This window comes from Primulina tabacum, chromosome 8 (genome assembly GCF_025594145.1).
Source record: "Primulina tabacum isolate GXHZ01 chromosome 8, ASM2559414v2, whole genome shotgun sequence".
NCBI lineage: Eukaryota > Viridiplantae > Streptophyta > Magnoliopsida > Lamiales > Gesneriaceae > Primulina > Primulina tabacum.
Genome location: NC_134557.1, coordinates 9267980 through 9280682, shown reverse-complemented (window position 1 = coordinate 9280682; position 12703 = coordinate 9267980). Strand labels below are relative to the sequence as shown.

Sequence of the window (12703 nt, the reverse complement as noted above, 5' to 3'; positions counted from 1 at the left end):
GTTTCCCCTCGTCACCAATAACATCTTTATATCTGAAAGACTTAGAAACACATAATAAAACATTTAAAAACATATAACGCATAATAAACTATCTACTAGTTAATTAATTTTCTCGTAAGTTAGGGTGTCAATTCAGGTGGGTTGGATCGGATTGAGCAATAATACTATTCAAAAATTGCTCAACCCGAACCCAATCCGAACCCGAGCCAACCCGAAAACTCTCAACCCAAATCTGAACCCGAATCAACCCGATCAACCCAATCTTTAACTCATATTCATCGAGCAAGAGTATGTTTCATCCCAACCAGTAGACTCATATTTATTGTTTATTTTTATAGACACTAAGTCACACACAACACGCGTCTTTTCCTTCTATTTTGGAAAACATCGTATCATTTCATTTGATGTTCACCCAAATAACCAATTTTTATCCACTAAAATATTCATTTTTCACTTTTTACAAATTACGCAAAACTTGGGGACTTTCGTTGTAATTTAAATAAACGACGCACAAAATAGGGCAAGTCAGCCATCTGCCGAGATATAAAGAGAGGACCAACTGTTTGCCATCGGCCTTCTTTCGCTTCTCTCCGCACAAAAAGCTTCGAATTTCCTCACTTTCCTCCCCATTTTTCATTTCTGTTCCCGTATCCCCTGGCGAGTTAAGAGAAGGTAAAAAATCTTAGCTCCAATTGTTTGATTGCTTTCAATTCATCATGCTTATTATTTTTTGAGGATCCAGCGAAATTTTAGCTATTGTGCGACTGTAATTTTTTTTCTGTATTTAGAATTTTGTTTCATTTTAATTACTTCTGTAGAAGTTTGATGTTATCTAGTACTCAAATTTCTTCGGATCTGTTATACGGAGAGAACTCGACATTTATTTGCTGAGAAGGAAAAGGTCTGTAAGCGGTTAGGTATTTAGATCTGATTGCGTTTGTTGATGTTTATGTTGTGTAGATCTGAATTATATGACGCATAAGATTGGATGTATGGAAATGATTGTGATTTGCTGACAGTCTTTCTTGTTAAAGCTGCTTTTATTCTCTGAGATCTATTTGGTTACCCATTGGTACAACACAATTTATATTGATCGTGGTATTTTTTTTATCTGGATTGTATATTATTGCTTTAAATAGCTCCATCTCTGCTTTCTCTGATTATGTATTTGCTTGATTTGGGATTTAAGCTTTTTTGGTTCTGTTTTGCCTTTTAATACATCATCATAATAATAATAATTAAGAAGATAATTTTTGGGCCTTCTGTTTAACGTTTGATTACTTAATTATTGGTCATGATTGTTTCTCGTTGCAAAAGGCATTTCTGACACATCTACAAGTTCGTCCATGAATGCTTACATTCATATTCTAAATAATTTACCTATGGAATGTGCTGCCTAATGTGGGTATCTAATTATGGAAAATAATTTTGACTGTAAGACTCTATACAGACAAGTCTTGTTTTAGCATCTTCTTTTTTGCAATTTCTAACCATAACAATATTTTAGTCGTTTATTGATGTAATCTAGTCGATGTTTTTCTTTGGTTTAATTTATACTTCCCCGCTCTGGTTTCTCTAGTATTCTTGAACTGTTTTTCCTTGCTGTATGTCAGTTATGATTTTTAATTATGTCAATGTTGTTGCATTTTTGCACTTTGCATGCCATTCAGTGTCGGATTTTAAGTGGGGCATACTAAATGTGTAATATTCACATAAGTGGTACAGTAGAATTTATGTGGACCTTGGATTATACATAATGCATGCCTTTCTCATCTCAAGTATTGCATGTTCCTAATTGATGTGATTTTCTTGTATGTATTCGAGTCTTGAATTCTATGCTGGATTATGCTGTGTCCCTAAACTGCAAAGATGCCCTTGTCACTAGCATTCTCTTGGAAGTGAAGTCTTTGCCTTTAATTGATCATCTATTTTGTGTCCCTGCAGGAGTTAATTTTCAGGCATAATGGCCGATAATCACCAACACCCAACTATCATCCAGAAGGTGGCTAGCCAGCTACATCTTAGTTCCAGTTTTTCCCAGGATGTTCAAGCTCGATACGGGGGATTCCAACGGCCTGTTATGTATCAAAGGCGGTTTTCAAATGTCGCTTATACAAATGCAGGATTACAGTATCCTATGACCTGTCCAGCGACCCAGAAGCTGTCATTGATTTCTGCAAATGCTTCACCGGTTTTTGTTCAAGCTCCTTCAGAGAAAGGCGCTGCTGGCTTTGCTATTGACTTTCTCATGGGTGGAGTGTCAGCTGCTGTGTCTAAAACTGCTGCCGCCCCGATCGAGCGTGTGAAGCTTTTGATCCAGAATCAAGATGAAATGATCAAGTCGGGTAGACTATCAGAACCATACAAGGGTATTGGAGACTGTTTCAAAAGAACCATGCAGGATGAAGGAGTTGTATCATTGTGGAGAGGAAATACTGCTAACGTCATTCGTTACTTCCCACTCAGGTTCACTGCTTGATTTTTTGATGTCGCAAAGATTGAATGCATATCTTTTTCACATTCTGTTTGCTTGTTTATGCTAATTATTAGATTACATGTTCCACAGGCCTTGAACTTTGCTTTCAAGGACTACTTTAAGAGACTATTCAACTTCAAAAAAGATCGAGATGGCTACTGGAAATGGTTTGCGGGCAACCTTGCATCTGGTGGTGCCGCTGGTGCTTCCTCACTGCTCTTTGTCTACTCCTTGGATTATGCTCGAACTCGTCTTGCCAATGATGCCAAGGCTGCAAAGAAGGGAGGAGGTGATAGGCAATTTAATGGTTTGGTCGATGTTTATAGAAAGACCCTGCAATCTGATGGTATTGCTGGTCTTTATCGTGGATTCAACATCTCTTGTGTCGGCATTATTGTGTATCGCGGTCTGTACTTTGGAATGTACGATTCCTTGAAGCCAGTACTCCTGACTGGATCCTTGCAGGTTCATGTACCCTCTACCTACTGGTTGTGATAGTTTTAGTAAAGTATATCATTCACGAGGCTCACTGTGAAAGAAGTCATATTTTGTTCCTATTGAAAAATTTGTGTGAAGAATTTGAAATCCATTGTTTATAATCGATGCATTTGTAGGAAAATTTTCAATCCTATGGGTTTCAACTTCTGTAGCTATCATTTTAAACAAATGGATCACATAATTCTTAGAATAATCTGAAATCCACAATGACATCCATTTCGTAAAACCAATTATTAAGGCGAAAGCCAAGTCTCTGAGTTTTGATTGATATTTTGCTGCTCCAGAATTTTGCTGAGATTTCCTTGTTTACATGATTACAGGATAGTTTCTTTGCCAGCTTTGCACTCGGTTGGCTTATCACAAATGGTGCTGGGCTTGCCTCTTACCCTATTGACACGGTACGCAGAAGAATGATGATGACATCTGGTGAAGCCGTGAAATACAAGAGCTCTATGGATGCGTTTACTCAAATTCTTAAGAACGAGGGTGCTAAATCTTTATTCAAGGGTGCTGGTGCAAACATCCTTCGTGCCGTAGCTGGTGCTGGTGTGCTTGCAGGTTACGACAAGCTTCAGGTGATTGTCTTTGGAAAGAAATATGGCTCTGGTGGAGCTTAATTTCCTAACACCACATATGAAATAGATGGTGATGAAAATCTTTTTGTTGGTAGTCTGAGAATTCATTAAATGTGAAATTTTACGCGATTTGAATAATTTGAGGGGTTTGAACCCAAAACTTTGGTTATATATATTTTTGTCTTGAAGGATGTTTTGTTGCTGTGGCCTTATAAAGGAAGAGATCGACTTATGCTGAGATCTTGATTTTGATTTTATGAGATGTGATTCAAGTTAGTTACGGATCAATCAGATACATCTACTTTAGCATCCTTTCCAGAGTACAACATATGATTGTTTTTTACATTTTATTTTTGTCAATTGTGCTTCTCCACTGTTACCATTTTAGTAATTCTTTCTAATTTAGGATGAATACATATTTTTGATATCCATCCTGATCATGCTTCATGTGCATATGCACAAAAATTACATTGATTTTAATTTCATTTATTCTTCATAAAAGAAATGTGTGCTTATTTTTTTAGAAAAATTGCTTTCTTCTTTTTTTCTACTTTTACCCTATATGAAATTGTTTGTTTTTTCATATATTGTTCTCAAGCAAGGGTTTTTACAAATCTAATTCGGTTATTATTTGTAGTCTATTTTGTGTTGGAGGGTATATGCAACATAAAATGGAGTTCGAGACTTCGAGTTACCTTACTCTATAATTTTTTTTTTAATTTTTAGCTGTATCATTATATTCTATCTTTTTTCTCGTATTTTTATTAATAGCATGAAGCACGTGTGATACACGTAAATAACAATTATATGATAAAAATAAAAATTTTGATTTCTTAAAAAAATAATTTGAAGCATTTTATTATTTATTTGAGTTTATATTATTGTTATATTAGACGAATAAATTAATTAAGGACTTATATAATTTACTTTCGAATTTTTGTCAAATTAAAATTCAAATTGTTAATTTTATGATATATAATAAATTATAATTAGCATAATATATAGAATCAGATAAATTGAAACAATTTTTTTTAAAAATATATCTGGACACTTGTGTCTTTTCACAATTACAAATTTGCATTAAAATAATAAAATATGATGTAGAGAGAAAATTAAAAAGATAGAATATTTAAAGGTAGTATAAAGATAAATTATTTGAGAAAATTAATTAGGAGTTACATTTTATTCTTGAAATGATATAAATTACAACAATCAATGTAATTGTAGTACTGATAATTTATTAGCAATTTATTTTACATATATATCCTTATTGAGTTTTTGGATTTTTATTAATAAGGAGGATATTTGTGTTTTTTCACAATTGGATTGAATTGAAAAATAAATCAATGATCCACACTTTTATATGTAAAAAAAGATTAGGGTAGAAAGTCAAACACAAAACCATAACCATAAAATGTGGTTAATTAATGTTAATTATTAATTAATAGATTAATTGTACAATTACCACATATGTTACTTGACAATGAAAATAAGAAAACATGTTAAGGATAATTATGTCCGTTCACAATTGAAAAACTTTTCAACTATCCATACTTTTATATATAATATAGATAGATATATACATATAGATATAGATTGGTGTTAGTCGTATCAATGCCAACTAACATTTACTATTTAATCTTATTTTGCTGTCATTATACTTGAATGAGAAGAATATAAAAGAAATCATGACTAAAACAAGTGTTGTCTAGAATATTGCAATTTCGATAAATAAAAAAATAGGACGATGAATGATATTAAGCAAATTGTGGATTATAATGAAATAAACATTGTAGTTAACCATGTGTAGGAAGGAATAAGTCAGCTTATTTCTATATGGGGTTTTACATTAAATTTATTGAGAAATATTCAGTGAGCTATCTCTTTTTAGTTTTAAAAAAAATTAGGAATTTATAATAAAAATTAAATGCTATTGATGTAGTCAAACAAAAACTGTACATGATTTAGAAATCTAATCTTATTATATTTTCATTTGATACACGAATGTGAGTGCTCTTCGTTATTATTATTATTTTTATTTTATTTTGCAAATACATGTTATAGTGTGACTATATCAACGCTATCACCTTAAGGTTGCATACAATGATTTTTATTCATTTCATATATATGATAATAAAGTATATGGATTCAAATGTAAAAATAAATATAAATTATTGGATATAAAATACTCATAAATCGAACTCAACTATTTGTATCATTTGAGAGTAGGTCTCTTGTGAGACGGTCTCACGAATCTTTATTTGTGAGACGGGTCAACCTTACTGATATTCACAATAAAAAGTAATACTCTTAGCATAAAAAAATAATATTTTTACATGGATGATCCAAATAAGAGATCCGTCTCACAAAATACGACACATGAGATCGTCTCACACAAGTTTTGTCATCGTTTGGAATCTATATTCTTGCAAGATTTCAAGAATGACATGTACCATCACCAACTAACCTAAGTAACATATTAGAAGTCAATATACAACTTGGCATTATCTATACTGAAGTACGGTTGAATAGATAGTTGTACTATTCAATTTCTTACTTGTACTCCCCATATTTTACGTCACAATATAAATAATAAATCTATATATGTTTAACCTGTATTTCAAATCGATTTCAATTATTATTACATCTAAACTGCAATAAATAGTTCTCTCTTTTCTGACCCCAAATTCAGTTAAAAAAAAAAAAAGTTTTTGTTTCTTTTCTTTTTTTCTTGGTACTCAAATCATATTAAATTAATGAGACCGTGCTTGTAGCCCAGTGGTCTCATCAACCAGATTAGCTGGCTTCCCTCCCCTGGTTCAATCCCCCTCCCTGCGCGTGTTGTAATAAAAAAAATCATATTAAATTAATGAATTACCACTTGGGCACATGTATAGGTTGAGCGAAGACATAAAGGGGTGTCTTATTTTCTTCCCATTAAAATAAAGCAATTGGGACAGATTGATAACTATAAAAGGTGTCTTTATTCCTGATACCAAAAATCACTGACTTGTAGATAATCTCTTCTCAGTAAAGTTGGAGCTTCTAAATATGGAAGCTCGTAAAATGTTCATATGTGCATTGACAATCTGCATCGCCGCCAGCACTCGAATGGCGGCAGCATACAAGCCATATGCCTCACCACCACCTTCGCAGCACATTGATCACCCACATTATCACTACGAGTCAGTTGTTTCCACCATCAAAGCATGTTGAGCTCCCTCACTATCGTTTTTTTTTTTTTGGCAAAAATATTTGGATAGTTTTTTAACTTAAACTTAAAAGTTAATGGGGCTAAGTATTATCATAGCATTATGCAACTCACATCGATCAAGACATGATGATTGATTAGAGGGGAGTAAGAATTGTCATAGCATTATTGTACTCCCCTTGATCTCCCTTTTAACCTTCTTGTTATTTTTTTTTTTAAAAATGACGTTTATTTGCTCAAAACATGTGATTCAATCGTTGTATTATATTATTTTAAAAAATTGAAATCATTTTTAAAATATATATATGTATAGAGAAAAAGTAATTTTTCAAAATCTAATATGATGGAAGAGTACTCGAGTATACGATATAAAACCTTCGCAATAAGACGTGGAGTCGTACACCATAAACATATATTCAATTATGTCATAGATTGAATTGGGATACTTAAGAGCCAAAGGAGCCAACAATACCCTAATCAGTCATATCAATTTACCTTAACACATAAATTTCTGTGAGACGGTCTCACAAATAAATTTTATAAGATGAATATTCTATATAAGTCATAAAAAACTATTACTTTTTATGAAAAAAATATTATTATTTTTTAATATAAATATGGACATGATTGACTCACGAATAAATATCCGAGAGACCATCATCTCTCAAGAGATATGCTATTTATAGACTTGTCAAATGGGTCAGGCCCGTCGGGATGGTTCGCTCCGCTATAAAAATTGAGCTGGTTGGGTTGATAAAATAGCATACCGTTTGGAGACGGGCCAAACGGGTTGAGCCCCTTTGAGTTGCGGGTCAAGACGGAACGGGCTTAGAGTAGAATTTTATATTTTTAAGTTTTATATAAAGAATAAGTTTCATGCACCTCCATCACTCTCTTATTTTATCTCTTCCTTATTTTTCTCCTGCGCCTCACCTCCATCACTCACTCTAGTAAAATCTGAATCTATGTGCTAATGTAGAAAATCAAGATAGAATGAAATTTAATGAAATTGATTTTATAGTATTTTTTTAATTTCTCATGTTTAGTTTAAACACTTTACCTTTGTATGAATTATGTTGTATAATTTCTTAATTCTTATTTCAATGCTTTTAAGTATTTTATGCTTCTATGTTTACTGTGATAGTATTTTTTCTTAAAAAAATAAACGGGTCGGCCCGTCTAACCTACGGCCCAAGGTGGGTTGGACTGGGTTGGCCATTTAGAGGTCCGCTCCACCCCACCTAATGGCGGGTTACGGCTGGTGGCGGGCTGGTCCGCCCCGCCGTCACCTTTTGACACGTCTAGCTATTTACTCAAAAGAGCTAAAACATATAGAAACTAATTTCTTACCCTTAATTTTGCCAATAAGACTAAAATATTCATTCAAGGTTCTAAATTCGTATTAAAAAAAAAGGGTAAACAACAGCTTGCAAAGCAATGAAACATGTTACAATTTTACAGAGGAACACTCGTTAAAAACTAATTTGCAAAGCAATATCACATGCTGCAGAAAACACACAATTTCCCACACCATTACATTCCGGCACAGTAGTTTACAAAAGAATAACGTATGCTTACTTGGGGATCGGATAAACAAATAAATTGAACAAATAAACTTAATTGACGTCATCTCAGCTTTCCAAAAGTGTCTGCATCAAGGGATCCGGCTGTCGTGCCTTTGGAGGATCAGAATATTCCGACTGTGAAACGGTGATGAAAATCTGCATGAGGATCGTAATTAGGGCCAAGAAAACTGCAAAAGCAGCAACTTCTGTCCATGAGAATGGACACAATTCAAAAACTGTCACAGCGGCAAAAATGAGGATGCATGACCAGAAGACGACAACCTGAGTAAATTGAGGTATTTTAGTATGTAATTTTAAAGCAGTAAGTGAAATCATTTGCACATCGGTTTGCCATGTAGAAACATTTTTTTTACCAGTAAAGATTTCTTTGGTCTGCCAATGTCATGGCGTATGTTCTCACCGAACGTGTCTTTGGCAAGATGTCCTTCTAATAAAGCATCCTGGTTTACGAGAAAAACTTTCACTATCAATTTAGGCGAAAGCAGATAAATATTTTATTAATTTGCACATAAATGTGTGTGGATCCTAGTCATATCCAATACTAGTGCTTTGGCAGCCAAATTTTCTCAACATATAAAAATTGTAGAAAGCATCACCTTTGCTACCCAAATATCTTTGCACCATTGTGAAATCTCATTGCCTGTTTCAGGCAATTCTTGCATTAGACGTCGTTCAATATGTACGTGTACCTGCATTAACATATATTAGAAATAAACAAAGTTTCTGGGAATTTGGAAAACAATGTGCTCCATAAAAATTTCCAATCCAAATGACAGAAGAAATGAGATGTCCTAAGGTGAAATAAATGGAAAACCTTTGTTCACTATTAAAAAAATAATTCTATTGTTGATATTTACTACTAAAAAATATAATACATGTCTGATGCGTAGACCTGAGAGATTCAGGAAGCAGATGAGAACGCTAGCTTTGGCTTTTTATATAGTTGTGAATCTCTTGCAAAATTTCAAAGTTGGCTTACCACAGAAGAGCGTCCCCTGAAAATTCTCAACAGTGTTGGTCGTGGCTCACTTTTTGGGATAGCCACTGTAATGTTGTAGATAACAGGAACGAATGAGCGTAAATGAGTTACTGCTGCAACAAAACCCTGGACAAGAATAACAAGGAGAAAATAATGTTTAAGCACTATCATAAAATTATCGTCCAAATATGCACTTGGACCAGACATATATGCCAAGGTTTGTAGAGTCGAAAGATAATTGTTTGAAAGAGAACAACAAAAATAAGTTGGAATTCAGTTCTGACTCCTAGAACATTTTGATGATGTCCAAAGTTGGACATGAAATCAAAATTTCAGTCATAGGAAAAGTTAGGACCCAAATCATTGAGAGGTTGAAATACCTAAATTCATATGAAAAACTATTATTCTAAAATCTGAACATAAGAATGCCCTGATTCAGTCTAAGTTGGAATAATACATCTTCAAAATCTGAATTTTGTACTTTCCGACAAAAATTAATGACCATAACCTTAGTACGAGGAATCAAAACGTTTCTTGGAACAGGCAACCCAGCAGACATGGCATAGTCTTGGGCTGCTAGAAGCTTTGACTCCGTAAACCGTGTTCCTTCAACAAAAAGAGCCAACCAAAATGGCATGGGAAAATCATTTAGCCCTTCAAATCCTGACTGCATAGCAAAAGATAAAAGATAAGAATTAATAGGCACTACGCTGTGATTAGTATTCTACATTCTAGATGAAAGAAGTGTTCCACACACACCTTCAGTGTGCTCTCATCTTTGGCCCAATTTCTCTCAAGAAAAATATAGCCAGAAAACCACATTGACCAACCTATAACCTGTATTTGCTTACGTAAATTGTAATTTATAAAACTTGAGCTCAACACAGGAATTTGAACACCTCAATCCAAGTATATTCTGATTACTATGTATTTGTTAGAAGAAAATGTAAGAAGACATTTATGCGAGATTATCAATTCTAGCCAGAAGAGATCACCCGTATAGAACTTCACTCATAGATTTCAAAAAACTGATGAATGAAAAAACTCACAGGCAGGAACTTTGCTTCTTTCTTAATTATAGCTAGTGCGCTGCCAAGGCAACCCGCACGCTGCGAATTTAAAACGAGAAACAGCCATTAAAAAAATAGTAATCCAGCACATGTAGATGTAAACTCTAAGTGTTTAATCACAGGAAAATATACATTTGATGGAGTTATGGTTAAGGGATTGATACCGCATAACTGCGTAGCTATGAATCAAGATGTTAAATGACTACACTATCATGGAGAATGTATGAAACTTCACACATGGAACTCTTCACGTTACAGAAATATGGAACTTTTTCAATCATTCAGTGCCTTAAAGATTTATAATATTGTTTACTTGGACTTGGATGGAGTAAAGTAAAGAAACTAGATTGGCCAACTCATAAAATTTAATTATCTGTTATAATATCCATCACCAGTATATTATATTTGGTGTGCCACTTGGTATAAATTGAGTGAAGTATTCTTTATCTGATTTATGCTCACGGGCCTAGAATCTGTTCGTACTCTGTAGTTACACAAATTCCGAAAATTCGACTACTTTATTTAGCCTATAATACCCGACTTAGGAAGAAAAGGATTATCAGGTTTTTTCAGAAATTAAGTAGATTAAAATATTTTTGGAATTGATTTCCATCACAAAAGTTAATTAATTAGGATATAATTAGTGAAAACATGAAGTTTTAAGTCAGATGAGTAAAAACCTGAGCTAAGACCCATCCGACAATCCAGTCAATATCACTTCTGTGGTTACAAATGAGAAGAGCGTGTTCTTTACCTGCGATTAGCAGAAAGTTTATATACCAATTTGACGGACTTTCTTAAGCATGACAAATTTATTTGAAAGTCCAAACAAAAAAAACTTGCATGCTTGGAATCCAGCAGAAGGCACAAAAAATTTTGTTACCCAGTAATTCGAAAGTTTCTTGATCTGCATACAGCTCAACCTGTCCACCAGTAGTCAACCAGTCATATAGTTGATGTAGAATGTAATGGTACAAATGAAGTGTGCCTCGTTGATTTTATTTCATTTTTATTGGAAACTGCAAAATACCTTAATGTTTGCCCACCAGTCAAGAAGCCAGATGGGTTCCAACCAAAGCAGTTCTATAATTATTTTGTTGAACCTTCTGTAAGCACTTTTTGACAGTGGACGAACAAGAACGAACACAATGGCCTGAAAATAAATATAAAATTAATACGAGCAATAAATTTTGTGACTGTAAGAGGTTAGGAAAGATGGATGTGCAGCATATAATCGAACAAACGTTACAACCTACAAAAAATGTCCTGCTTTAATGTCATCTTTTTTTGATAAAAGTGGATTGCATGAAAACTTGAGGAATGACTCAAAGTCAGGGCAAAAAAGGTCTCAGGCCACAAAATATGATTGACACCCAAAAATTTCCAATTTTCATTTCTGTCTCTTTACAAAAACTTGGGCTCCATTGCCATATGAATTTATGGTTAAGGATTCAAATAATCCTGCAGCAGATGTTATTTCCTTGATAAACAAAAGCAGAACATGTTATCAAATTCATGACCAAATGAAACGCATAAAGCACCAACATCCAAATCTCAGTTAAAACAATGATGATCCAAACATTTTTTGAACCAGGAAAGGGGCAAAACAATAAATAAATGAATATTCACAGAAAAATCCATACGCTTCACGCACTAATCAGGAGCACTGGTAACCCAAACATCGGTAGGCCGATATACCTGAAAGACATTGATAATGAGGCCAGAAACAAGGAAGAGGAGACCTATTGGCAGAATCACTGCAGCTGCGACCGCCATTGCAGCGTACACCCAATGCAGCCCCGGATTTAGCTTGATTAGTGAATTTTTCGTTTGATTCACGCACTGAGAATTGATGGATCGCAGGGAGAAATAGAAGGAGATAATGCAAACTTGCTGGGCATCTGACCGTTTATATGAATTCGGTGGAACGAGGAATTCGTTTAGCGATACCAACGGAAAACACTAACTTGCGCCGTCTGCATCAACCGCCACTAATCAAAAGATATTATTGTCACTCTTCCACAGAGATTCTGAATATTTGCAATATGACCTATGGAGATTTGAAAATTAATATATTCATTTAGAGTGTTTTTGACTAGAATAGTATTTCGTGAGACGGTTTCGTGAATTTTTATCTGTGAAACGGGTCAATCCTACCAATATTCACAATAAAAATAATACTTTTAGTATAAAAAGTAATACTTTTTCATAGATGACCCAAATAAGATATTCGTCTCACAATGACCCGTGACACTGTCTCACACAAATTTTTACATTTTAACTAAATTTATTTTTATTTTTTTAAAAT

The 12703-nt window shown here is 33.8% G+C and overlaps 2 protein-coding genes across 3 annotated transcripts; one reads left to right on the top strand and one right to left on the bottom strand.

The window, feature by feature from the left end:
• Positions 1-533: 533 nt before the first annotated feature.
• LOC142553641 (ADP,ATP carrier protein, mitochondrial-like) lies at positions 534-3787 on the top strand. Its single transcript, XM_075664038.1, has 4 exons — positions 534-672; positions 1945-2466; positions 2551-2941; positions 3295-3787. The coding sequence occupies exons 2-4, from the start codon at positions 1964-1966 to the stop codon at positions 3589-3591; spliced, it is 1191 nt and encodes a 396-aa protein (XP_075520153.1). The 5' UTR covers positions 534-672; positions 1945-1963; the 3' UTR covers positions 3592-3787.
• A 4351-nt stretch (positions 3788-8138) lies between these two features.
• On the bottom strand, positions 8139-12436 carry LOC142553640 (1-acyl-sn-glycerol-3-phosphate acyltransferase 2-like). 2 transcript variants are annotated; one of them, XM_075664035.1, is made up of 11 exons: positions 12094-12436; positions 11426-11548; positions 11279-11318; positions 11076-11149; positions 10375-10434; positions 10085-10162; positions 9834-9992; positions 9326-9451; positions 8943-9035; positions 8700-8786; positions 8139-8607 (listed from the first exon to the last, which is right to left on the bottom strand). In XM_075664035.1, exons 1-11 carry the CDS (start codon positions 12169-12171, stop codon positions 8392-8394), a joined length of 1134 nt encoding a protein of 377 aa, XP_075520150.1. In that variant the 5' UTR covers positions 12172-12436; the 3' UTR covers positions 8139-8391. The 2 variants fall into 2 exon arrangements, with proteins under 2 accessions (XP_075520150.1, XP_075520151.1); XM_075664036.1 differs by having other exon boundaries at positions 8139-8481.
• Positions 12437-12703: the final 267 nt, after the last annotated feature.

Coding starts and splice junctions, on each gene's coding strand:
- LOC142553641 (XM_075664038.1), top strand. CDS start 1,964: ATGGCCGATAATCACCAACACCCAACTATCATCCAGAAGGTGGCTAGC. Junction 2,467..2,550: donor ATTCGTTACTTCCCACTCAG/GTTCACTGCTTG, acceptor GCTAATTATTAG/ATTACATGTTCCACAGGCCT. Junction 2,942..3,294: donor TCCTGACTGGATCCTTGCAG/GTTCATGTACCC, acceptor ACATGATTACAG/GATAGTTTCTTTGCCAGCTT.
- LOC142553640 (XM_075664035.1), bottom strand. CDS start 12,171: ATGGCGGTCGCAGCTGCAGTGATTCTGCCAATAGGTCTCCTCTTCCTT. Junction 10,163..10,374: donor AAGAAGCAAAGTTCCTGCCT/GTGAGTTTTTTC, acceptor AAGCAAATACAG/GTTATAGGTTGGTCAATGTG. Junction 9,993..10,084: donor AAGATGAGAGCACACTGAAG/GTGTGTGTGGAA, acceptor TTTGCTATGCAG/TCAGGATTTGAAGGGCTAAA.